This window comes from Falco rusticolus, chromosome 2 (genome assembly GCF_015220075.1).
Source record: "Falco rusticolus isolate bFalRus1 chromosome 2, bFalRus1.pri, whole genome shotgun sequence".
Taxonomy (NCBI): domain Eukaryota; kingdom Metazoa; phylum Chordata; class Aves; order Falconiformes; family Falconidae; genus Falco; species Falco rusticolus.
Window position 1 is genome coordinate 64,895,511 of NC_051188.1, and position 27,654 is coordinate 64,923,164.

Sequence of the window (27,654 nt, forward strand, 5' to 3'; positions counted from 1 at the left end):
TTAGAATCGTGAGGATCAATGATTAGCTTTGAAGTAAAACACCTCAAGGCCATGTACCCTTTCAGGTGAAGGTCTTTGATCCAAACTAGTAGTGCTCAGAAGTCCAGGAAGTTTTGCTGTTTTTTCTTTACTGTAGAAATGTTTCTTTCACAAATATGATTTATAATATAATCCATTTCAGTTAAGCTTTTTTCATTATGTTTTGTATAGTTGAGTGTGTTAATGCTTTTGAGGCTGTATAAATAAATGATACAATTTTTTAGGATGCTCTTGAAAAAAGACAAAAGGTTTACTAATAGATAAGAATAATGAGTTCTGGTGCTAGGTTCAAGTACAGCCTATGGCATTGTGACTTAGTATTTTTAACGGTTTTTCTCTCATATAAGAAGTGCAGGTGACTACTGTGTGAAATGACTAAGCTTTCCATTCAGTGTTTTTAAAACAAGATGATACATAGAAAATAGTCAAGGGGAAAATGAAATTTCATATATATCAATATCCTTGGGCTCTTTCTTGGTCTTGATAACTGTTGACTGATGGAGAACATATACATTCTGTTGAAGATCATAGTGCAGGATCACAGATTCAATCATATAATGCAGTCTTACATTTGTTTTCTACATTTATTTAACCTAATGGCCCAACTTTATCATGTTTGATAACCAATTGGTACTGTCTTGCAGCCTGGTACACATACTGGACATGCAGAAGCCATGTAGCAGAAAGTTTTGAGCAGTTGCGGATTATCAGTTGCTCCTGACAGCAATAAAAAGTGAAGAAGAATGAAGGTGACTGGCTTTATTCCCCTATGGATGTTGGTTTCGCTACCTTGTGGCCAGTTAGCAAACCCTGGAGAGCATGAAGATGTAGTAAAGCATGCAATAAAGCTGCACCGTGGAAAAGGAGCCATTATCACTCAGAGAAAGCAATGGGTGTTGGAGAGCTGCAGAAAATTATCTGGTCTTCTTCGCCAAAAGAACGTTGTTCTCAACAAACTAAAAAATGCTATGAGAGCTGTTGAGAAGGATGCAGGACTGTCAGATGAAGAGAAACTTTTTCAGGTGCATACCTTTGAAATTTTCCAAAAGGAGCTAAATGAAAGTGAAAACTCAGTCTTTCAAGCAATCCATGGCCTCCAGAGAGCTCTACAGGGTGATTACAAAGATGTTGTAAATATGAAAGAAAGCAGTAGACAGAGACTGGAAGCCTTGAGAGAAGCTGCAATTAAGGTTAGTTCCCCCATGTATATTACTAGAGTATTAATTTTCTACTTGTGATTTTAATTGTATTATGGCACGACTTCAGTCTGTTTTAATAAAAAAGAGGTTCTACTTAAAACTTGCAATGTTTACTGTTTAAGATGGATTTTGAATGAAGTATTTGTTCTCATTAGTAAAATTAGAAGTAATTCTGGCATAGAGCTTAAAGCTTACTAGCAGTCAATAGTTCTTATTTCAAAACAAAGCTAAGCATAATCATGAGACCTATGGCAATTATTACGTTAAAGGAAAAGGAATACAAGAAGTGAGTCAGTGCACATAGCACAGTTGCACTAGCCAAGCCAGTGGGATTATCAGAGTGGAAATAATACCATACATTGACAAAATACTGGTTTTTCCACTTTAAATGAGAATTGCTCAACCAAAATCTGCAACTTAAACAGGATGACTTCTTGCCTTTTATTTCTATATTCCTGTAGATACGGGTAGAAGGGACATGCAAAATATGAGATGACTAGTTTTTTAATCTCAGTGTAGCACTCCTAACCTAGGAAGTACAGGTTTGAAAAACAGTGCTTCCAAGAAAGAGACAGCTGAAATATCTGTGCTTTCCTTGGTAAAGTTGAGTAACAGTTGAGCACAAGTATTTCATGGAAAATTTGAGTTCCCATGTCGATGCAGACCTGTTAGGGTGTGCACAATCTGCCACTGTCTGCTGGACTTGATAGTGCTGAGATTGCGTACCGAAAGTCTCCCATTGAGAGAAAATGTCATTTAATTGATCTGGTATTTAAATTGGTCTTTTCTTTGCTCTACCCCTCAACCACTGGACTAATATAGTAAGGTTTTTCTTTGTCTTCTGTCTCCTAAAAGAATAGGATGCCCTTGCTCAAGGGATCAAGAGAAGGTAAAAAATGTAATTGGGATATAGGATCTGAGCTGGGAGAATCTCTGAAAGGCATTTGTGTAAGAGATGTGCAGATCTCCAGGGATGAAGGTGGCAAGGGATTGTGTACAAGAAGGGTGTGCAGTGAGTTGTGGCAAGAAGGGCTAGTGGAAGTATAAGTTGGGATGCAGACTTGAGAGACTGCAGCAGTTTGTGCTGTGAAAACCAAGACTGAATTACAACAGATTTGGATAGGGAGTAGGTTGGATCTAGGTGTGTTCGAAGGAAATGCTCAATATGACTTTGATATTGGCATTTAATGGTAGTGCCAGCCTCTGCTGCTTAGAAATGGTAGCAATTGTCATGAAATACTGAAGTGATCTATCCTTGAACTTGAGGATGGCGCTTCCTCATTTTTCTCATAAAATGAGGTCTGCGTGTGTAATGATGTTTTTAGATGCGTCCTGTCAAAACTCTACTGCAGAGGTGGATTGTGTAGGCTTTTTTTGTATCATCATATCCAGATATTTACTTGAATGAGCAATCTTTTACACCCTTCCATCTTACATCATGTGCATGATTTTTTGAACAGTGTATTTGTTGTTCTAACCTTACAACTGTTATATAAGTGAAACAAAGGATAGTGGCAAAATGCATGCCAAAAGAATGTAATTTACATGGGAAACGTTTTTTTGGATGACTACTTACTTCAGAAAACACACATTAGGTTCAGTTTTGTTCCAGTTTAATTTTATTGTAATGATTACTTTGTTGGTGTACTCATAAGATGTCCTTTCCATTTTTTTAAACGGTGATTGAATGGAAAATACAAATGACTGTAGAGGATGCTGGATTCTTCCCTTCATTTTATTTCTGTTAAGTATTTGAAAGTCTTTAGTGTTGGGATATGTATGCATGTCTGATGTATTTCATGCTGGTTCTGCTGCTGGGAAAAGGTATAGTGCACAATCCTTATCTGTATTACCTTGCTTGAAAGATTGCTTGGTATGTACCTTGTGATCCAATGTCTCCAATCCCAGCATGAGTTGTGGAATACTGTTTGTACTGTGATGCACTTCTGCTTTAACACGTAGCAGGCTGTTAGAGATAGCTTGTTCTTTTTACAGACACTGTTCTCAGATTATCCCATTCTACTGCCATGTCACTGGTCTGTAGGTGAAAACAGAGATGCCGCTTTAATAGACTACAAAAACCTTTATCTTCACTATTTTTCAAAGCTCTTCTACCTCGCTAGTCAGAAAAAGTTAACTTCTTGCAAATTAGTGTTATTTATTTTTCTGCAGTTTACCTCTAGCTCTGTTCAGCCTGTTTGGCTCAGCTGACAGAAAGGTCTGATTGGCACTCTCCACTCAAAACCTGTTCCATTTTTGAGGGGAAAGAGTCTAAGCCTTGTCAATTCCCTCTTGCTGACTGAGGAAAGAATCTGCAGCTCATGTGGGGGCTGTTTTTTACATCTTTCAAGCAATGTCTGTTAGCAGAGAACAACAGATAGGAAATGTTTTTCCTTGAGGCTGTATGAGAGTGACTGTCTCTCCTATGTGTTGCATATGAACTAAAGCAGTTGACATTGGGCCAAATGCATTAATAGTTACGTTTTTCCCAGCTCCAAATTATTTTGGGAACTGGGTAATTTTCATCGTGCTGTTGTAACTATGGCAATTTTAAACACCAACATACAACAATTCTGTGGTTTCACCACAACTAGAGGTATTCATCTGACAGGATTTTAAGAGTTAAGCTACGGTTACTGTACTGAACATTCTCTTGTCTGGGTGTCAAGGAGTTGATTAAATTATATGCATGTTCTTGCAGGTTTCAAGGGGAAACATGTGGAGGAGGGGACACTCCAGTTATTTAAGCATAGGAGTTTAGGATCATTTTAGATGCCCAGGTTATGTAAGATATCTTTGTGGAATAAAACGGATAAAGCACACAACCTAAGAGACACTTGTGTTCTGTTTGATTTCCAACTGGGTTGGATATGGCAGGGCATCTAAAATGGAGATAGAAACTTGTGTTTTCTGGGAATTCAGTCTGACCTAGAGATTGCTTATATTTTTTGCCTGGTCTGTTTTTTCTCTTGGTAATAATATTGGCTTACTTGATGAGACAGACCCTACATCTGTTCTTTTAAATATTCTCAGCATCCTGAATCTAACTGAAAGGAAGAAGCCTGCCTTTGCATATGTTTCCTCATTCATAGTTGTTCTGTCTCTCCATCACTGCACCTTTAAAAGAACATAGGCATGTAAAGTGAAACATCTTTTTTTTTAAAAAAAAAACCACCTCAAATTATACTCTGTCAATGTACAAAGTATTCTTTATTGTCTTGATAAGCACGTAGAAGGTGCAGTGTTAGGTCCTGTATTAATTGGTAAATAAAACTTTCTAGCTTTGGATGTTTCAGGTTCAAAACCAGAGAAATGAAACATAAGAACTTTTATCAGGGAAGTTACTGAAATATTTTTGCACCAAGTCAAACCACATCAGCATTTTTTATTTTCTTACTTCTGAGTCCTAGAAATGGATTTCAGAAGACATTAGTGCAAGCTCGTAAGTGGCCCAAATGGAAAAGACTGACAAAGTCAAGTATTTTACTTCTGATAGGAAAAATGCTTCTTGTGAAACATAAACAGGAACCTCAGCTAGAGTGCTTGACTGCTCATCTGTACTTTCTTCTAACTGCTTTTATTTTTTTGTAGCTGTTTCCACAGTACTTGTAATTTTTCAAAACCATAAACAGACCTCTTCCCATGTTTATAAAATGGCTTATAAAATTAGGATTCATTGTGTTTTCCTCCCAGTTTGTCTGTTTGTAGCTAGTAAAATTATGCTTTCAAGGTTATTATGCTTCCCTGCTAAAGCACTGAGCTCTAAACTTTACTTTGCTCTGAAATATTTCCTTGAGTTCCTCAAAGTAGTTCCTTTCTTGTATTTTCTGGATTGTAACCTTGGGGGCAGCTCTACTGTTTAATGGATAAGAAAAGGTGATTGGTAGGTATTTTGTTTGGTGGTTGTTTTTCTTGCCCACTTCCCCCACTGAAAATCAGCACAAGAGAAAGCAATCTCCAAATACCATTATAAAGTCTATATTGCTTTTGTAATTCCACTTGTAAGATGTTTTGTGTCAAAGAAGTGTCCATTTGTCAGATGGTTTTCTACTTGAAGGCCTGACCAGTACTTAGTATCTCTGTGTTGTAAAATTGAACAGGAAGAAATGGAATATGTTGAACTCCTAGCAGCGGAAAAACATCAGGTTGAAGCCCTTAAGAATATGCAGCATCAAAACAAAAGCCTGTCAATGCTTGATGAAATTCTAGAGGATGTCAGGAAGGCAGCTGATAGATTGGAAGAGGAAATCGAAGAGCATGCCTTTGATGACAACAAATCTGTAAGTGGCGTTTTAGACTCAGTCTTTTTCTTTTCATTGGCGTGCATTTATTTCTTAGTTGATATTTGCACTGTAGGGGTGTTTCTCTTGTGTTATATAGTTGTTAGGATTCTAATGACTACTTTAAAAAAACAGTTTTGCTCTATGTTTTTTTTTTTTGCTTCTCAACAGAAGAAATTTAGTGGTAGAATGATTGCTCATTAGGAGTAGCAAACAGGAATAATTACTCCTTTTTCCTAGTGATTTCTGGTTTTGATTTGAAAGTCCTCTCTGCAGCTGCCACTTCAACAGTGATAAGTGTAATCTATCTCACTGATACAGCCCATGAGAGCTGTAACATCTCGGTGGTGGTGGTGACAGTGATACTTAGACTTGGTAGGATACAGAGTTACCATGTTAAGCATAGTCTCCGCTTTTTTCTCTTTCGTTTTGTTGAGAAAGTTATGGGAGAACAAGAATCCTTGCAGTTAGTTTTCACAGTCTGGGAGAAGATACATTGTTTAAGGTAAGGACTGGAAATGTGTTTGTGGTGTTGCTTTGTTCCGCTTCAGACTTCCTCTGCTTTTTCTACCTTGGCTTATTGTTCATTGTTTCTATGTTGAACGATGGACAGTACCACTCAGGTAAGGCTGTATATATTAAGAACTTGGAGTATATCAGTTTATTCTAGTGTCTCATTGTGCTGTCCTCAGAGACTGACTCTCTAAACTGGTCCTGTTTGCATAAACGTGGGTTGCAATTTTACTTGGTTTTTGCTTTTGGAAGGCTTTTGTTGATTTGCAGGTTGACTTCTGAGGCGAGCATAGCTCTTGAATTCTGCTGAGAAGAAAAAACAGTTGCTCAGTAGTAGAAAGCCAGGCCATTTTTTGTAGTTGATCTTGTATTGAGAGAAAGTGAAAGCAGCTTTTTACTTTGTATGTATGCCCGATCGCAGCACTTGTACCCAGTGGGAATCCTACCTAGCAGGACTGACAGCGGGGAAGGGATGAGCTGGCTGGAGTGCCCTCTTCCGTTCCGCCGGCGTATAACGGCACGTTTGAAAGAGACCAGGAAGGAGGCTTCTTCCACTACACCTGTCAGTTGGCCAAACGCCAAAGCATCTTTTTTTCTGCAGTGTACCTCCTTGGTTTTCTGTTTGTATTTCTATTCATGAAAGAAAAGGAATCGTGAAATGCGACCTGGAGGACTATTTACATCTCCATCTTTGCAAGAAATGTTTAGCGTGTTTTCTCTGAAGCTAGAACACTGGGACAATAGAACAAAGAAGCTCTAATAGATTCATCAGTAATCTGATAAAGATACAAAAGTTTGTATTAAAATATAATCAGAGAAGTGTAGTAGGTAAAAATGGGGGGGGGGGGAGAAGAAAGAATCTGAGCTAACCCACTTAATGCAAGACAAGAGTATTTGCACACTGTATTCTGTTAAGTACAACCTGTTTTCAGGAATTGCTGTTTTAGGAAATAAAGTCCTGAAGAGAACTTTTTTCTCTCATGTCCTCAAATTTATTAGTGTTTAAAAGCTCATCTGAAGCTGTGACATCTACTCTTGTTCTTGTAGCATAGTCTGTCTTTTGGTGGCTCCCTTCTCTTTTCTAAATGCACCATAATATCCATACAGTGTATGATTTTTATATATATAACACAGAAAAACAAAAAAAAATTTCATAATTTTCTTAATCTTATAAACATCTTCCTTTTTTTCCTAATATTGTTGCTCAGCAAGACTCTGAACTCCACTAGATGAGGAATGTGCTTATCAGATTGCATTGCTTTCGTGTGGTGTTTGATACATTTTTAATGTTGATGCAGAGAAGTTTGGTTAGAGTCCGGACACACAAGCTACCAAGTACAAAGGAACATATAACAAACTCCATATGGATTTGGAGTTCCAGAGCTTCAAAGTAGATGCTTCATTACTGATGTATTTTTATAAGATAGTTTTGCTTGGTGAACACTATTGCTGATGTCATAACATTAAATTCCCAAGAAGGTACTAGAACAGATGTTGGCTTACTAGCATTTTGATTTTTAGGCAAAGTAGTAGTCATCTGCAAGATGGGGATACTGCACTGAACTGTGAAATAATTCCAGTGTGAAAGTCAGTGTAAAGTATGTTTTATGTTGCAGAGCCAACATTTAACAGTAAGCTCTAAGCTCTGTTTTAGTATCCCTGGAGTAAGAATGAGGCTGTAGGAGAGGGTGTCAGGAGGAAAGTTTACAAAACCAGTAGGATTGGGCACTTAAGTTTGTATCTGATTAGAAACAGTTCTTCCTGTTTGCTGACTGTAGGGAGGCCTTTCTTCTGTGCTCCAATACTGTCAGAATAGTTTGCATGTATGTGGCATGCATCTGCTCCTGCTTTCTCCCATCAGCTGAAAAGGTGAAAACATGGTTTGGTTTGATCTCTTAGACTTGGCAATGGACACCTCATTCTGGACTGCAAAATAGCCTGGTAAGTGGGGAGCTTAGCGAAGGTAAAGGCAAGATATATTTAAAAGGCCGAGGTTTGGGCAAAAAAGAGTAAAAAGACAACTTTTATAATGCATAAAAAGAGAATGATTGTAAGCCTCCCAGTCCAATAGCTAAAAACACTCATGTATGAAGCAGATATTTTGCGTTTCTGAATAATTCTGCAATCTTCATAATATGTTTCAAATTCCTTTGTCTCCCCCTCTGTCTGATTCTTACTGACTTCCAATTCTTTAGAGGTCTGTCAAATTGCACAAAGAAGATAATCAGAGGGCTGAAGCATGTCTCATATAAAGACAGGCTGAGAGACTTGGGGTTGTTCAGCCTGGAGGAGAGAAGGCTCTGGGGAGACCTTCCAGTACCTAAAGGGGGCTTATGAGAGAGATGGAGAAGGGCTTTTTACAAGGGCATGTAGTGATAGGATAAGGGGGATGGCTTTAAACTGAAGGGGGTAGATTTAGATTAGAGATAAGGAAGAAATTCTTTACTGTGAGGGTGGCAAGACACTGGCACAGGTTGCCCAGAGAAGCTGCTGATGCCAGTGCTGAAGGCCAGGCTGGATGGGACTTTAAGCAACCTTGTCCAGTGGAAGGTGTCCCTGGCCAGGGGGGTGGGTGGGGTGGGGTGGGGGTGTTGGACCTAGATGATGCTGAAGGTCCCTTCCAACTCAAACCATTCTGTGATGTACAAAACCAGGGGAAGAGGTCATTCCCACAATAGAAGGTTTCTGTAATTATACACACACAAATGTAAGCAGTGGAAGAAAAGGATAAAAATTGCAGGTTAAATATTAAATATTGAAAATGCAATATTTATCTGAACAGTTTGGGGAAATGTGCTGGGGAACTGGCAAAGAAAAATAGGAGGCTGCTTTATAGATGGCTTATATGAATGCATTTTTTCATTAAATTGGGGAATTGCTTGGGCCAAATATGGCAGTCCAGAAAAGCTGATATTTTCTAATCAGTCACTGGAATGACAAGAGCCTGCTCTCTTTACCGGAGTCTAAAATAAGTAACAACCTGAACTGTTTCTGAATATTGATAAAATACACATTATTTAAAATAAGGGAATAATAAAGACACTGGGATGATTTCCACTTTGTAATTACCGGCACTGAAGACAGAGCCAAGTAGAAAAAGTTCTTAATCTCTCTCCTTCAACTTTACAGGACAGTGACTTTTTCTTGACTTGGAATGTAGTCCTTTCACATTTTTTTTAAACTGAATATCACTTTGTAATCTCTTTGGTTTTGTTCAAGGGAATAAAATATTACATTTCAATCCAACCTTTTGTGTTCTAGATGTGATAAAGCTTTTTTTTAAAAAAAATATTTCAGATTAGATGCAATTGAAAATACTGAATTGGAATTTTACAGCTTTGATACCCTGTCTATATTTTTTTTGTTGGGCAACTTGGGCAAAGTGGTTTGGAAACCCCCTTGGTTTTAAAATGTAAAGCAAATTATAGCCTTTTCACTTCTGGACATACGGTTTTGATAAAGAGACTGAAAGACTTCTCTAAGAAGAAACTGCAGTATTTTTAGTCACTGTCAAATTCTGGAGCAATTTCAAGTACAGCTAAACATCCCTTTTTACTGTATGCTTCACTGACCCCCATTTTTTGGTTGTTTGATTTCTTTTTCTTACAGGTAAGAGGTGTAAACTTTGAAGCAGTTTTAAGGGTGGAAGAAGATGAAGCCAACTCCAAAAGAAATGCTTCAAAAAGAGAAGTAGAGGATGACTTAGGTCTTAGTATGCTTATTGATTCCCAGAACAATCAGTATATCCTTACCAAGCCCAGAGATTCAACCATTCCTCGTGCTGATCATCATTTCATAAAGGTAATAATTTGAGAGGCATTCCACTAGTTTGTATGCTAGTACTGGTTGGTTGAATTGAATATAGTTTCAGCATTTCCCCATCTAAATTTATGCTAGCATTCATGATTCCTCTGTCTGCTGGTGATCTGGCCAGTATGTTCCCAACTCCTGGTATAGTCTTAACAAGAATGATCATGCTGCTTGCATGATTCTTCTCTGGGTTTATTTGATTTAACTTGTTGCACCTTTGGGACACCGTCCCTTCTCTTGGACTGCATTGGTGTTAAAGCAAGCTACTGCTGTACCTCATAAGCCACTTGCACGTTGTCACTAGAGAGAATATATCTGTTCATGTCATATAATGAAAAAAGGGATGCTGGAAAATACATAGGCATGATTTTTTTTATTGTATTTGTGCTTTATCAAGAATAACTGGATTGGGATATTTTTAAAATAAAAAAGCCAAAACCTGATCGTTTCACCGTTTTGTTTTAATGCAAAGTGTCATTCCCCCCATGATTCCCCAGGAAACAGTCTACTTCCTGTAATATATTTCAAATATTTAATAAATTGATCAAAAGCCCTTAAAGCTACCAGTTACTTAATATCAGTACCTCACCTGCTTCATCTGCAAAACCACAGTGCTTACATCTACAACGAAGTGTGCAGGTTAGTTTACTGAAGTTGTTTTCTTTTCATTATAGGCAGTAGTCTATATTTAATTTTTAAAGACAGTAGTCTTTAATTTTATCACCAAATTGTGTCATTTATATTAATGCATTTGTAAATCTTACATATTTAGGATATTGTGACAATAGGAATGTTGTCTTTGCCATGTGGCTGGCTGTGCACAACAATAGGATTGCCGACCATGTTTGGGTATATCATCTGTGGAGTACTCCTAGGACCATCAGGGCTAAATAGCATCAAGGTAAGCGTGCAAGTTGCTTCTTGACTGATTTCTTTTGTTGAAATCTTTCAAAGTAGTTTTAAAAGAGTATGGTACTGCCAACCTCAAATGTATTAAAAAAACCCCAAAAAAACCCCACAAACAAAACCCAAAAACAAACAAACAAAAAAACCAACAAAAAAACCCTAAACCTTGAGCTTTGCAAAAGGAGGCCTTACAATTTTATGTCTTTAAATCACTTTGCTCTGGTTTATTTTCTCCTATATAATCATGACATAAGCAGTTGTTGAAAGTGAAAGCTGAAAGTTGTGTGTTGTGGGCTGTTTTTTTGGGGTTTTTTTTTCTTTTCTTTTTGTCTTTAATCATAAAACATCACGTTTGAGAGCCAGATTATTTAAATGAATGAAATACTCAGACCTGTAGTTTCCCGAGTAGCATAGCGTGGCTTCCTAGAGAATTATTTTTCATTTCCATAGCTCTTTCATCCATCCTAGTCACCCTAGTTATTTTCCATTCCCCTGCCCACATTCCTGAAATCTTTTGAACCTTTCTAGCTCCATCACATGTACCCTGATTACTAGCTCATGTGAAACCATGGGCTGTGGTTGGCTAGACATGACACATTTTGATTAGTGGTCTGGTGTGCATTAACAAATTGTTTAGCTAGCAGGCAAAACAGAACATGTGTTAAGGTTGCATGGTAATGTCAAGTTAAGTTAAATGTGTCTGTTACATTGATATCCACGTAGCTGCTTGGAACTTACTGTCTTTGCAACATATGCTTTTATGGGGACTTCTGTTGAAAATGACTGTTGGGCTCAAAAGTAAGTAGGGATGAGTAGAAATTGTAGGATTTTGTCATTCTCTTATTGGAAGAGAAGGCTACAAATACTACACTTTAAAAATTTCATATTCTAAAATTGAGATTAAATAATAAACTTTGTGTGGTACATAACTTCTGTGTTGAGAAGGTCTGGAAAGCTTGACCACTGAGACAGAAACAAATTTCTAAGTTTCCATTAGAAAGAGATTAAACAATGAATTGTCAGAGGCTTACACTGAGGAAGATGATGTGGTCAGAACAGACATAAGAGACATTTCTTAAGGACAGTTTCTTAGTGAGCTGCCTGTGTCTTTTGGAACTGTGATTAAATATTACTCATCTGGATAATGTTCACGTTGACTGGGTCTTTTGTGTTTGCTCCCTCCTTTTGTCTCTTCTATATTTCATAAAAAACCTGAATGTTGGAGGAACTGAGGAGGCAGGCAGATTCTAATTTGGCAGGGAAGAGTTTCCATCTCTGCTTCTCTATGATTGATGATAGACCATGTCCTCTTCTGCTCTGGACTGTAAATACATAAAAAGGAAGTGTTAGATTTTTAGAATAAAGTATTTTCAGTTCGAAGGGACCTACGATTGTCTAGTCCAGCTGCTTGACCAATTCAGGGCTGACCAAAAGTTAAAGCACGTTATTAAGGGCATTGTGCAAATGCCTTTTAAACACTGACAGGCTTGGGGCACCAACCAGCTCTCTAGGAAGCCTGCTGTGTCCAGTCCAAACCTCCCCTGGAGCAGCCTTGAGCCATTCCCACCTGTCACTGGGTACCAGGGAGAAGAGATCAGCACCTCCCTCTCCACTTCCCCTCCTCAGGAAGCTGTAGAGAGCAAGGAGGTCACCCCTCAGCCTCCTTTCCTCCAGATTAGACGTGCTCAGCCACCCCTCATAGGACATTCCTTCCAGCCTTTTCACCAGCTTTGTTGCCCTCCTCTGGACGCATTCAGGGACCTTCACCTCCTCCTTCAGTCGTGGGGCCCAGAACTGCACAGTGCTGCAGGTGAGGCCGCACCAGCGCTGAACGCAGCGGGATAATCATCTCTCTTGGCCGGCTGGTTATGCTGTGTTTGGTGCACCCCAGGATGCTGTTTGCCCTCTTGGCTGCCACGGCACGCTGCTGACCCATACTGAGCTGCTGTCAGCCAGCACCCCCAGATCTCTTTCTGCAGGGCTGCTCTCCAGCCACTCCTCTCCCAGTTTATGATTGTGCCCAGCATTACTCCATCCTAGGTGTATTTCAATTTGTTAAATTTCATCCCATTAATGATTGACCAGTGCTCCGTGTTTCTAGATCCCTCTGCAAGGCCTCTTGAACCTTTTTAGCTCCATCACGTGTACCCTGATTACTAGCGCATGTGAAACGATGGGCTGTGGTTAGCTATAAAAATCACATTTTGATTAGTGGCCTGGTGTCCCTCAAGAAAGTCAACAGCACCTCCAGTTTGGTATCATCAGCAAAAAAAATGGTGCATTTAAGTGCTGTGTCTAGATCATTGATAAATACAATGGACTGAACTGCCCCTAGAATTGCAACTCATCACCAGCAGCATTCCTCAGGGTTTCAGGCAGATGTAGCCCCATTTTTATTTTGTGACAAGGATGACAACCACTTTTCTTGCTGTTGTACCCTTCTCTCTGAAGTGGAAAGGCTGGTAGTCATACTGGTCTGAGTGATGGATGCATGGAGTCCAGGATGGAGCACAGAACAGCAACTACAGTCTAGCAGAAGGATTATACTAGTAGACCAATAAAATAACTAGCCAGAAATAAACCCCCAAGGCTTGCATTCCAGAAGTTAATAGCATATGTATAAAATGTAACCTCTTCATTTTCAGCAAGCAAGCAAGCTTACCTAGATCAATGCATGTGTGCATTTTGGATGACCAGCACTATCCAACCAAACTATCTAGTAGCAGCCAGGTGATGGGAATAATGTTTGAACCCTGAAGATGCTGAGGGAACTTCTGGTGTCATATGACCAGGAAGTGAAGTACCTATGGAAACATAATGAGAAACAATTTGTTTTGTAAGAGGACTTATTTGTATTATAAGTAGACTGCTGTGCACTGATTTTATTTTTTTTAAAGTCTATTGTACAGGTGGAAACATTAGGAGAGTTTGGTGTATTCTTCACTCTCTTTCTAGTTGGTCTGGAATTTTCTCCTGAAAGATTAAGAAAGGTATTTTTGTGTACTACCTTTATATTACGGGATTTAATTGTTAACATTCAAATTATCAGTTATTTCAGATTAACTTTATATGTTTTTCAAAAGAGAAATACAACATTTGCTTCTGCTCCTTAAGTCTCTGGAAAGAACAGAACGCATTATTTATTTGGTGTCTCAAAAAAACCCAAAACTTTACTATTTCTCTTCTTTTTAGTAAAACAGTTTGATTACTAGAAGAATCTCACACTATTTATGGCAATCCATCTTTGCTTTATTTTAACATGCAGCAACATGCAGTTGCTGTTATGGAGTATCCAGTGATGTGTGCTAGTCCTGTTACAAAAAAAAATGTATCAGTTAAAGTACTGCATACTGAATTAATGATACATGCTGTACCGACAAATAAACTGATTCTGCAAGTATGTTAGTACAATCTGACATATTACATGATGTGACCATCAGGATTCAGCAAAAAGGTACTTTTTAAAAAAAAAAAAGTTATCTCGTAAACCACCTAGAATTTTAATAGTGGAAAATACTGCTGCAAAATATGTGAAGAATGTGTGTATGTAAAAAGTTGCATTGTGTGATTTGTTCCTAAACTAATGGTTTGGAGTTCATGACACTATAAACACTTTAATTGAAGTGTGTTAAAATTTATGAGCATTCAGCTTAATCTGCTATTTCTAGTCCATCTAAAGCCAAAGATAAAAATTGGTAATTCAAGTGTTCCTAAACTGTAATATGTAAACTACTACTTCAGAATTCCCTGCACGGTAGTGTGGGATGGGCTGCTGGTATTGATGATGGCCTTTGTGACTCCTATTTTTCTCCCAATCTGGAATCGCATCAAATAAATCATTACATGGAAGATCAGTTTAATATATTCCAACCCATACTGGACCTTTGGCCCTTAATTTGTCTGTGAGTTCTGGGAAATTGACCTAATTTCTGGTAGTGAGCCTTCTGGCCTAGAATATCTACTAGGCATAGTAACTTAAGAGTTTTAGGATGTATAGCATGATAGCCTGTTACTTCTGTGGCCCAGTACTGCAGCCCCAAATCATGCAACTTTAACTGATTATTTCTGCTGAAAATCATTGCAACTTATCAGTGAGAAGAGTGTCATCAGGCTTTATCATAAGAACTTGTCTTCTTCCCAAGGTATGGAAAATATCTTTGCAAGGACCCTGCTACATGACAGTTCTGATGATTGCCTTTGGTTTACTATGGGGACACTTACTCCAAATTAGACCAACTCAAAGTGTCTTCATTTCCACTTGTTTATCTTTATCAAGCACACCACTGGTGTCAAGATTTCTTGCAGGTAGTGTTCGAGGCGATAAAGAAGGTAAGTATGATTTTAAAAACGGACTACTGTATTATCTACAAAAAATTTGAAATAAGTCAACTTTGTAATATTACGAGAGAGAGTAGTTAAAAAAACAAAACAAAACCCACTGTTAAGTCTAGTTTACAAGTGATCATTCTCCTTTAACACCAGCCAGCATTGTGTATATTCTTGTTATGAGGTGTACCTGCTATTTACATCGTCAGTCCTCTTTGGAGGCAGTGCAGGCAAATCGGTACTCTCCATGTTAAGAACTGACTTTACTAATAGTCTGAAATCCTTGTGCTTTGTAAGGGGTTACTGGGTTAGATCATTGCTACCAGTCTGTCATCAGGGCAAAGAAATAATTCACATCCTTCTTCAGCAAACTAAGACCAGCTCAGGTAGTCTTTCATAGCAAACAGCTCTTCAAGTAAGTACCTTCAAGTGCCATATTGCTAGCTTGTCAAATGCTTCCAAGTGTTTCCTTTCAGAAGTTTTGCCAGCCTGCTTTCTTCCACTTAAAGCTCCCTTATATGTACTGCATTAAAGTTCTCCCCACCCTCTAGAATGTTCATATTCTAATGCCTAAATTAAAAGTATACGTTTTACACATGCTGCTTTTACATCTGTCTGTTACTCTAAAGACTGTATGTTTTCAGTAAAGGAGTTCCAGTAAATGCATAAATAGTGCTTAACTGCTAAGCAAAGTCTTTATTTTTATTGTGTAACAGAAGCTTCATATGAATATTTTATATTTTTAATATGTCTTTATATATGTATATTAATTTACTTACTAGTGTGTGTGTGTGGGGAACCAGAATACCTTGAATGACCTCACCCCATTGAGAACTACACTTAGCATCCATTTGGTTAAGACATTTCTAGATTTCTGAGCACTGCAAGCATTCATAGACTCTGATGGATGTTTCCATGACTGCTTTGCTGGCGTACAGGGGATATTGACTACAGCAGCGTACTGCTTGGCATGTTGGTGATGCAGGATGTGCAGCTTGGTTTATTTATAGCCGTCATGCCTACACTTATTCAAGCAGGAGTAAGCACACATTCCAGGTAAAAAAAAAATAGTGTATATCTCTTCCCCCCTACACCCTTCCAATTAGTATGTGATCACCAATATGAGTATGAGTGTGCTACAGTTAATGTCAGTTCTATGAAAAATATGCACTCTGTGAGTTCCCTTTACTATTTGTACTCACCATGTTGTATGAGATTATTCTTTCTGCTCTAGCTGCCTCAGTCCTGTCCAGTACGTAAAATTTGTGGTGAAAAGTTTGATATTGTGTGTATATATATAAAAGTTAATTTCTTCAGTTACTTTATTCCCTCAGGACATATTTTTGTCAAAGACTCTGCAATAGTATTACTGAGCCTGATGGCTTCCCTTGAAGATCAATCAACAAAAATCTTTTTTCAAATCAACACAGAAGTAAATTCTAAGCTGTAAAAGAGATTGCTGGGCACTCAGCAGATTTAGTACTCATTTTGTTTACTAATGTATCTAAATATCTTACTGTAGCTACTCATGTTTTGAACATCTGTGGAATTAGATCTTTTCACTCAAGGGGAACTGGTTGGGAGTCATGAGAGCACTTGAAAGAAATGTTTTGTTTGTTCTTCTCTTCCAGCATTTTCAAGGAAATACTGAGAATACTGATACTGATTGGCCAAATTCTCTTTACTCTGGCTGCTGTTTTTCTTATAAGTCTTGTTATAAAGACTTACCTCATAGGACCGTATTATCGCAAGTTGCATGCGGAAAGCAAAGGGAACAAAGAAATCCTCATTCTAGGAATAACTGCATTCATCTTCCTTATGTTAACGGTAATCTTTTACATTAATAAAACATTTTGATAGATGTGGTAGTTTACTGCATCAGTATCACAGAAACCATCAGACTTACTGTTATTGCATAGCCATGTACCTCTGTAGTTAACTGGTTTTAAAATGTTTTAAAACATCTCCTATATGCACAAACGATTTATGCATTACAGCATAGATGAGTAAGAAGAGATAAAATTTTAAATTCTATCAGCTGAACTTCTGCTGGTAACTTTTAATACAGCCAGTTAAAGGATCATGATTCTATTTTTAATTTTGGGCTACTTCATGCATTTGAAAATAACTTAGGATGGGTTTTGAGATACTGATAATGGCTGATTGTGACATTTTCTCACAAGTTTCTTTTCGATAGCTAATTCTCAACATGGTTTTTATAAAATAATTTTCTGTGGGAGATAGACTGGTGGCATGAAGTTGAGAAAGTAAAGAAATGTCTTAAGGTTCATAGGTCTTGATATCCCTTGTGGGTTTGGTTCGTTTTCCTCTGAATCTCCCTCCTATTTGTTTGTATCTTATGTTTCAGCCCTCTGAAAAGCTATTCTGCTGGGGAGCAGAATGTGACAGTCGCTGATAATGTTGTGGGTTTGAAACTCCATTATCCTGGATGTGCAGATTGTTATGTGTTCTGAGAATTTCTGAGAAAAAATATCCCAAAAAGTTCCTGTGCATGTGCCTTTTTTTCTAGAGGTATTTGCTTAATTATTACAGGTCCAACAGAGAAAGCTGACCTCCTCCAGGAAGAAGGTCAAGGAAGAAGTTAGTGAGAACATAGCTTTACAATTTGTTGATTTCTATTGTATAGGTTGAAAATGCCATCCCTCTAATTGGCTAATCACTTTCCAAACGTGTCATCTAATGAGGGAAAGAATAGAACTAGTTTCTCCTTTTTACTTTCTAACAAGCAGACTTCACATTTGTAGAACAACTTCAATAAAGAACAACAACCAAACCACAAAAGTTGCATAAAATATTATGGTATGTAGAAGCAGTCTTACTTTCATTAAAAATATAGCCTACTTAGTCTGATGTGATTGAATTGGGTGTCTTGTGCCCAAATCATAACAAATGTACAAGGAGTTTGTCTATATGACTTTACATAATAGATGTGTGTGTATACAAACCCGAGGGAGTATATGCTTGGGTGGTGGATTCATGCTGTGAAAACAGAATGCTTCTTCAGCATGGGAAGCATTTGTGAAGGAGCAAATATTTTGTGTGCTTTAAGTGAAAACGATTTTCCTTTTAAAGTTGATAAATAATGTATAAAAGGGAACAGTATAAAGGATACTGCGTGTAACCTCAGTAAACCAGTTGAGGTGCTTGCTATTCACTGACAGTGATACGTTCATTATAGTAATGCTACAAGCTACGGTTTGAGCACAAAGACTTTAAAAAAGAAAGAAAAAAAAAGCCCCCAAAACAAATAAGTATTTAGTTGTCCAGCTGAACAGATCAATAAAAAAATTTTCTGGAAAACAAATCTTAATTGGTGTAGAGGCCCTACTGTGTCAGGAATAGAAACGTAGGGTGGGGGATGGTAATCTAATTTGTAAAAATGTTGCATGTGTTTGGAAAGGATAAATTAAGGGTTTTGGGTACCAGCTAGGAAAGCAATTATCTTTCTCCATGGAAAACCAAGCCTAATTATCAATGGAGTTTGTATAATTATCTGCAAACACAGAATTTTCCATGCTGGTGTAATTCTAAAAAAGCTTTTGAATTTGTAGGAGGAATATGAGAGTGCATATTTTAGTGGCCTTAGCCAAAGATGACTCTGCAGCTCCATTTAGAAAACTTGTTTTTAAACAAAATATTTTAACTCGACTCACTTTCTAGCATGTGAGTTATTCTGCAGGCCACATCCTTTCCAGTACATGACAAAGAGGGTAGGAATGATATAATTTTCCTGCTTCATGCATACAGTTACTTGTTACGTGCTGCAGTGTTGAATGGATTTCTGGGGTACACCAAAGTTTATCCTGTATTGGGGTTCATCTGTAACACTAGCACATGTAATGCACATTATATATATTTATAAACTTATTTTACTTGTTTTCAGTGTTTGAGAAACTCAGATGACTGATTAAACAAGAATTGCCTTTTGTCTACCAATAAGGGCAAGTTCTATATGGGAAAGCAAGAGGGAGGATAGGACAGAAGAGGTTCCTACACTGCAGCATGAGTAAGCAATTTTGATGTAGGAATTATCTTGTCAGTTGAAGAACTTCCTGTATGGAAGTGACTTTTGAGCATTTCTGAACTGCTTAGCTCATTGGATAACATTGCAACGCACTAAATCTGAAATGGGATCGTAAATACGTTTCTTCTTGATAAACTATCTTAAATGTAAAAGATGCACCAAACCTCAAATATGAGATTTTATTTTTACCAGGATTTGGAGCTTAAGATACCCCTTTCTCTTCCCAAGTATACTGGGAACTGAAATTCCCCTCCCTTTTGTTCCTCAACTAGATAGGCAGATCAGGTTGGGGGATCATGTCAAGTGCCAATCCTATAAAAGTCTAGCTGACTTTGAGACGCAGTTGTGCATCTTTTAATCATGTACCTTGTCATCAGTAGCAAAGGTTCAGTAGATCATTACTACATCTTCTTTTCAGGCTTTGAATTATGCAGACACTCTTTTTTTTTTTTTTTTTTAAAAAAAAAAATACTGGGGAACTGTTCTCTAGAATCACAATGTAAAGGGCAAATGTAGCATATGGTTTTAAATATGACCATTTTAGGATTGATGGCCAAACTGGTACTTCTAGGGTGAGATACATACCACAGTGAGCTGAAGAACATGTTATAAGTCAGCCAGAGTGTTCACTGGTGTAGTGTTGCTTTTTCATGTTCTGTATGTACAGAAACATTACAAGGAAAATTGTTTTAAACACTATCCTGATAACGAATTGTAGTATTAGATATCTGCTGATGAACAGTGGTCAGTTTTGTTTTGTTTTAAAACTACCTCGCTGAATGTAATGAAGGAATTGGATAAAAATAAAACCTGACCTGACAAAAAGGTTAGTAGTTATATTTACATATTTATAGAACTGTGCATACACATGGGGTTGGAGGGAAAGTGGCTTCCAGTTTGACTGCGTTCTTGTTGTCCTGGGATGATGGCAGCAGATAGAAACTGCCAGCTTGTTTTATATACCAAAAAGATGAAAAGAGAATAGAGCTATGTTATTGCAGTACTCTATATGTGAAAATGTACGTACTTTTTCCTGCAGTGTATTAGGAATGTCATTCCTGGTTTGCCTGGTGTATTTCTCAATGGTTCATAACCTGCTTATGAACTCCTATCAATTAAAAGGAGAAGATTAAGGAAGAACTGTAATCTTAAATATTCTAGTTAATTATTTCATAAAATGCAGTTGAGATGGTGTTTTTACAAGACTCACTAAAAATTGTTTTCATTTCTATTAGACTTTACTTTCTTAAAATGCAAGCTTAGAATTCATTTCTTTACTCATGGGCAAATTCAAGTTACTAAAGCCTGAAATTCTAATACATTTGTTTCCATCAGGAATTTCTTTAATTTTACTGGCTTACCATATTCATTAAGCTTCTATGATGATTAAAAAGTAGCAATAAGATACACATTATTAGAGAATATAGGTAAAACAACTGCTGAATAAATAGTTGAAATTCAACTGGAACATGTTATAGCAGTAATGTTTTTTTCTTTATTGCTGTGGTAGAACATTTGAACATAAAAATCCAATATTCTAGTGAAAACGAAGCAATCTTTTCTGAATTAGAGTAAAATGAGACCTTTGAAAACAACTGAAAACTAAATTGTATTGGGAAAAACATGTAAATTGACAAAACTTTTCATGTCATTATGACTGCAAAGCTTTCTGTAATGTAAGAGTTGAGAAAAGGACAGTGCAGAGAGCCCAGGGATTAGTAATCGTTAGAACCCTGTTTGGTAAAGGCAAAACATTAAAAATGATGCAAGCAGAGAGGGAATACTAAATGCAAAATATTTTTCAAGTTTTACTCGTATAAGAAATCTTGCTTGAAATGCCCTCTTGCCAGTAAAACAAACCCTCTCCTGTGTATGTGTGTGTGCACGTATGCCCACACATTATAAGTAATAAATCCTGATGCTATAGATTTAGTTGAGGAAATGTGTCTACTCATTGGTAATATTATTGGACAACCAGAGACCAGGATGGCAATAATAAAAGGAATCTCTGTATAAATCTAGATAAAAATCTGAAGAACAGATGGTAGGAGGGGGTATGTGGTTAATAAAATAATGTAATTTCTGATTCTTTTCTTGCCCTCTCATCTACTCTACACTTTTTGGTGTATAGAGCAACCTGTAGATTTTGTAGACCTGAAGTTGTGTAGTACCTAAAGAGTAGACAAGAAATAGCAAAATTTGTCTTTTTATCTACCAGGCCCTTGAGCTGTTTGCCATAGTGTGAAGACATAGAATTCAGTTTCTATGCTGTGGGAGCAAACCTAACCAGACATACAGTTCCTTCTAGTTATGTCTGATGCTTTCTGAACAAGCATGTTTCTTTCACGCTTAAATTGCTCCTTGCCTGAACAGCAATTCTCATAACAGCACAGTATTATGCAGTTCTGATATCAGAGATCCTAAATAATTTCTTATAAAATAACCTAACAATGTACATGGGAGTACCTAAAATATTAGCTATAAAAGTTTTGATCTGGAGCTCTATTATGGCTGATAACAATAAAAATAATTTCAACTTTATTTGAAGAGGCTATATTGGATCTTAATCATACTCAAACATGGGATTGAGAAGAGCTTAAAGGAAACAGTTATGAATAGGAAACATTTATATTATTCATCTTTTGGTGATTTTAAAGCCTTTCATATAGATTTCCTTCTTCCCTCTTACAATTTGAGATTGTGGTGAAAAGCACTGAAACTTTTTCTTTTTTTAAGATGAGAGTAATACTACAATGTTGTTGGTTTTGCCTGATTAGCACCTATTTGCATTAGTAGACACAACCAATTCATTGTCTTAAATGTCTTGCGATAAATTACGGATTGTTAGCACAGACGGAGTTATGTGATGAGCATTCAGACATTTATACTTCAATACACAAAATTCTGGCATTTAGGTAGCATTTTATACATAGCTTGGAGACTTGTTTATTGTGTCTTTTGCTCTCTTCCATTAATTTCAAGTCACTTGAGTTTTAGCTTCATACCTTACAGTGTAACACCATTCATGATGTGGTGAATGTTGTAAATAAATGTACTATGGTATATTGTTGTTTAAATTAGTTTGGAAATAAGTCTTCACTTTTAAATGTTCCATTAATATTCATACCATTGCCCTTCCTCAGTAAGATGACCATCTGCAGAAGCATGGTCTTAAAGTAATTATTTTAAAATTTATTTTATACAGACTAAAGTACTGCTTGCTTTTTTTAATGTTCCGAGCATTGTATTAAGCAGTTGTTTTGTTTTTAGTTCAGTCTCTTTACATATATTTCATCTCTTCCTTCTAGTACTGTATTCAAATAATAAAAAAGAATGAAGCAGTCTGAATTCTTTCAAACAGATATTGTGCTTCATTTCAGCAGTTTGCTTCACATACTTAAATACATCCCTTTTCAGTAAAGTACACAGGCACATTTAAGTCCTGTTTACAATAATAAAATGTAATTTATGTGTGGGACTTCTGCTAAATTGAAAGTATTCTCCCAAATTACAAGCTTTGATTTTTATTTTTTCCCCTTATTTGACAGCTGGAAAATATGCTGTTCTTACATTGAGGTTGTGAAATAAAGCAGTATTATGTAATCCTGACTCTGAAGCTGTTATAGTCTGTCTTGTTTTTGTGAAATCAGATGCTATCCTTAAGAATGACACAAAGCATTATAGTGTAGATTAAGAAATGTATTTTTGTTTTTTGTGGGGAAGGAGGAAACATGGAGGGCAAGCTGGTTTTGTGAGTCTTGTGCAGCATTGTATTTATACAAAACACTGAAATACATACACTGAATTCCATTTGTTGTTGCACTTGCATAAAGACATAGTAGCTTCCTCTACATTCAGTATAATGTACAGTTTTGTAATTTCACTGTGAAATGGTATATAAAGTCACTCAGGGCTAGAGAACAGCAATAGATTCTCTGTTATTCCTTGACAGATCACAGAGCTGTTGGATGTTTCAATGGAGCTGGGATGCTTCTTAGCCGGAGCTCTGATCTCTTCTCAGGGTCACATGGTTACTGAGGAGATCATGTCCTGTATTGAACCAATACGTGACTTTCTTGCCATCATTTTCTTTGCGTCCATAGGTAACTTCTAAGAAAACTTACTTAAAAATAGTGTTAACCTACAAATGTGGGGGAGGAGAAGAAAGTGGTGTCCATAAATTAATGGGAGGAGATAGACTGTTATTTTGTTGAAATACTGAACTGTTAACTGACCACAATATTGGTTTGCCTTTGCTAAATTTTTAAATGTAACATTAATTTTCTTAAGCAATTTCCATGTTGTACTCTCAATTCTTGTTGTAATGTTAGTTTTTCATTGGTGATTCTGAATTCAAGCTATTTAAAACATAACTAAAAATTTTAAGGGAAAAAGATTTTTGTTTGGCTGTTGGGTTTTGTGTTTTGTGTTTTTTTAAAATGTTCTTCTGTCTTCACAGCTGCTATATTCGTAATTTATACTAAAATTGCATTACTGTTTTGAGTCAATTGGTAGAGTAGATTTCAGGTTCTTGTAGCGTGGTTTTCTCCAGAAGCAGGATATGATAATGGAAACATCATTTTTTATAGTATCTTGTTTCTTTAGTTAGGGAAATGTGATCTGTGTGTTCTCAACACAGGGAAGAAATAATTGAATAAGATGTATCTCAGAGACTACCTGAACTACCAACTGAAATGCAGCATTGGTGCCTAAGGCCAGGAGACTAACTCATAATGCTTGTTATCCAAAACAAGTTAACTCTGAGAATATTTACAATCAGTAGCTTGTTTTGAACTGCTGCGTTCTCTAGCTGTCCATGCATGCCTCAATACACTTTCTCTAAAGGAAACTGAAACAGGTTACTGAAGTGTTTAGGTACAGCAAATGAGGAGACTGGCCCTGTGAAACCACTTGCCTCTCCCTGTGGGTTTTATAGGAGATGTGTGTCCTGTTTTGGGGGCATTGCAAGGTCTAAAACGGGAGATTTGAATGTGGCCCATTGCACAAATCCAACCTCCTTCAGCCTGTGCTTACTCGGACATCCTTAGGGGTTGGGTTTTTTTTGTTGTTATCCCCTGCCCCCAGACCACTCTTGGTTTTTCTTCTGGTTTTAAGTTTTCTATTTATCTTCATATATTTATTCAGATAATAGTGAAGTCACATCATCAGCATAATTTTAATGCCTTTTCTTATGTATCTGTCTAATACCCATTGTCTCATAACAGAAACTAAACCTGTTTCTGGGGATTGTCAAAATAAAAAGGAAATAGTCATGCTTGCCAGTCTTCTTTTTTTTTTTAACCCAGCCCATGATAATACCTTGTGCTGTTCAGTCAGATTGCTTAGTAATATATATATTTATTTGAATAACTTATTTTTTAATAAAGGGAGGAAAGTAGTGAGCAGTGATAAAACTTTCAGGCCCATATATCTGACAGGGTTGGATGAGATATTGCTAAATGCTCACAGGTTAAGCTGTGTATGTGTTTCAATAAAGATGTTGATGGAGCAGATAATGTTATTTGTGATACAAAGCATGACAAGTAATTATAAGCCCAAAGTTAATTTTACAAGGGATTGAACAAAAATACTGTCCTACGCTCCTGTGACTACGTAAATTAAAACTAGAGATAAGACTTGAGAGTACAGGAAAATAGCAAGACCTCAGCTGGCATGCTGGCAGCACTCCGTATAGCCTATGTTATACTGTAAAGAAATTATTTCAGTAGTTCTAGCACAGAATAAAAAAAAATAATCCTTTTAACTGTTGTTATCATTCTAATTGCAAGAAGGGAAAGAAAATAAAATTGCCTAACAAGTTTGTATGTTTTTACAGAAAATGGGTGTCATTCCTGCCTCAGAAGAAAGTTAGCTAAAAATCAGGAAAAGGAGCTATGTTATAAGTCTCTGACAGAATGTGATAATGCTTGCTTGTAAAAACAACAAAACACACAAACAAAACCCCAAACACCATCACCACGACCACCACCCTCTCCATAAATATTATCTCACCCTTCCCCCTTTACTTTCAACTGCTTTCAAATTTTGTGGTTAACAGGAAGTTCTGTGGGGTGGCATGAAGGTAGGTTTTAAAAAGGAGTGATGTGACATTGCAAAGAAAACCTGAGCAGGATAAAAATGATTCCTTGAACTTTTCAAGAAGAAATCTAGTAAGAAAAGACTTCTTGCTTGCTCTCTACTTACATATGTACACATGCAAATTATATGTGTCTATAAATATATGGAGATTCACTATGTGGAATTATGTCAAAGCCACAGTGAAGGATTCTTCTCTCTGGCCTAAAAAGGCTTGTTGCTATACGCAGCAAGCACCCTATTATAGAGAGAAGATACGCTTGAGATCCTCAGGTGGGATGGTACACTACTGCAGTAATGTAATTTCTGTTCCCTTTTAGAGTAAATGAGTAAACAGAAAAAAATCAACTTAATTGAAAACTGATTCTAAATATGTCACTTGGAAAAGTTAGTTCCTATGTTGCTTGTTTTAAATGCCTGCTTTTCTGTTCTCACTACAGAAATCCTTCTGGTGCCTAAAAGCTGGGCTGAATAGTACTTGTTCGTGTAATTTCTGTAACAGTGGTCCTGCCCTTAGCTTGACCTGTGTAATGCTACTGCTTTCAAATTCATGCATGGGTGCATCTGTGGGAATAATACATCTTTGCAGTTAGGCATTAACAACTGCATTTTGAGTTACTCTCCGTACATTCATTTAGGCCTGTCTGTGTTCCTCAAGGTTTCTGGCGCTCTCTATGCTGTCTTCTGAGGTTAGAAAGATTCTGTTAGTCTCTGTCCTCACTAACATTTTTGAGAGACTATCTGGACTGGTCCCTTACAGTCACATTGTCAGAACTTTCTCATTTCTGTTTTGGTACCTAGTACTCAGATCCTTCCCTTTCTACCTCTGCATAATTTCATTTTGTTTTGGTTGTTTTTTGGAAAGATGGAAGGCATCTTTGCATAGACTGTTTGACTTATTTTTAAAGGCAGTATACAAGGGCTTATAATTACTTTGTAGACAAAATTATTTTTTGACAGTCTACAAGGTGTGTTGTCAATGTGCTGCACAGATGTAGTCACTTGCCAGGCTCCATGTTTTCCTTCTGGGTGGTCAGCATTGGACCATGAATGCAAGACGCTGAAAATTCTTTATCAATGAGGTCTTTTTCTTCAGAAGATGGGTGATGCTGACACTGTCAGTGCTACCACTGTCCAGAACAAACACACGCTCAATGTTTCTCTAATAAGCCTCTTAACATTTCTGTTGAATTTGAGAGAAATCAAAGAAAGATCCCAACTGGAATTTGTTAGGTGACATAAATCTCTTATTCATCCAGCTCTACTGCTTTGTTGTCCTGCATGGAACTGAATGAAACTTGGAGGTTTCAAGCTTTCAGAACTGGCATTAGAATCAAGAGGGTTTTCCCCTTTGCAGAAAGATAGAAATGAATGTTGCTTTCCCTCTCCACTGCGTAATAATCTAGCCAGGGATGCAGCATTTATTGCATTTGCTAACTACGATCTCAGGTTCATTAAGGCTATTACTGGAGACAGCATCCTAACGCATTGCTAATGTGATTTTTCTGAGTGATGTCCTGTCTTGAGGATGTGTCAGAAGTAATTCTGCTGGCTCTGATTTGACCAACAGAGTTCTGGTTTCTGTAATCTTGTTTGCCATCAAGGATCTCCAAGATTCCTTTTCTTGATGCTGGATCATCCAAGATGTGGTCGTGACATTTGGATCTTTGCATGCTGTTTAGCAATTATCCAGCAGATCAGTGGAACCTGTCCAACTAGGGGGGAGAGACAGTTTTCTTGTTAAGAAAAAAGTACTTATAAAAAGAATGTGCAAAATCTTGCCTGTAATCATCCATAGAAGAACACAGACCAACTTAAGCAAGTGCTTCTTGGCTTGATGTTAATGCAGGGTCACCTGCGCCTCAAGGCCTCCATTCCAGCTATCCCAGAACACTGCTTAGAATTGAAGTCCAGTGGTTTATGCTCAGCTCTGTAAAAATGTACCTAAGTGATATCCTAACTATTGGTGACTGGCCAGCATGCCATGTGCTACCTGATAACAGTGGTGAAGTTCTTGAGTTATTCAACTGAAGCATTTCTTCCATTTTAGAGAACAAGTCCGTAATGACTCCTGAGCTTAGTCAGGAAGTCTGATTAAAACCATTGAAATAAATGTCCATATTCATGCACTTTCTGTTCACAAAGTTAATCTTTCTGATAATGTTCGTGTTGTCAGGGAGGCTTCATGTCCCTGCATAGTAGTCTGATATGACTTCTGGCCTTATCCAAAGTTTTCATCTAGGGCTGGGGCAAAAGTCTAACCATGAAATTCACTGTGGTGGGATTTATTTTCCCCGAAACGTGTCTGTGTGCTGGGATGTTGGTTTGCTTGCTAAGAATAGCGTATGTAACAGGTTAAGGCTTGCTTCACCTTGCAGACACTTACCCCCATAGGACTGGTAGAAATCTGTGGTAGTTTGTGCCTCAGCTCTTTGGAATA

The 27,654-nt window shown here is 37.3% G+C and overlaps 1 protein-coding gene across 5 annotated transcripts in view; it reads left to right on the forward strand.

Moving 5' to 3' along the window:
- The window catches only part of TMCO3 (transmembrane and coiled-coil domains 3), a 35,819-nt gene that overhangs the window by 2,433 nt on the left and 5,732 nt on the right, over positions 1 to 27,654 (forward strand). Inside the window, exons 2-11 of one of the 5 annotated variants that reach the window (XR_005102379.1) lie at positions 684 to 1,229; positions 5,339 to 5,518; positions 9,641 to 9,832; positions 10,614 to 10,742; positions 13,645 to 13,737; positions 14,890 to 15,076; positions 16,012 to 16,129; positions 16,705 to 16,900; positions 17,442 to 17,605; positions 23,071 to 23,160. Coding sequence is in view for 3 of the 5 variants with exons in the window: in XM_037375808.1 (XP_037231705.1) it covers positions 783 to 1,229; positions 5,339 to 5,518; positions 9,641 to 9,832; positions 10,614 to 10,742; positions 13,645 to 13,737; positions 14,890 to 15,076; positions 16,012 to 16,129; positions 16,705 to 16,900; positions 17,627 to 17,674; positions 23,071 to 23,221 (1,741 nt within the window). In the remaining 2 variants the exon portion in view is untranslated. Of the gene's footprint in view, positions 1 to 683; positions 1,230 to 5,338; positions 5,519 to 9,640; positions 9,833 to 10,613; positions 10,743 to 13,644; positions 13,738 to 14,889; positions 15,077 to 16,011; positions 16,130 to 16,704; positions 16,901 to 17,441; positions 17,894 to 23,070; positions 23,222 to 27,654 lie in introns of those variants that run through there. The other 4 variants (XR_005102378.1, XM_037375808.1, XM_037375809.1 and 1 more) reach the window with 4 other exon arrangements.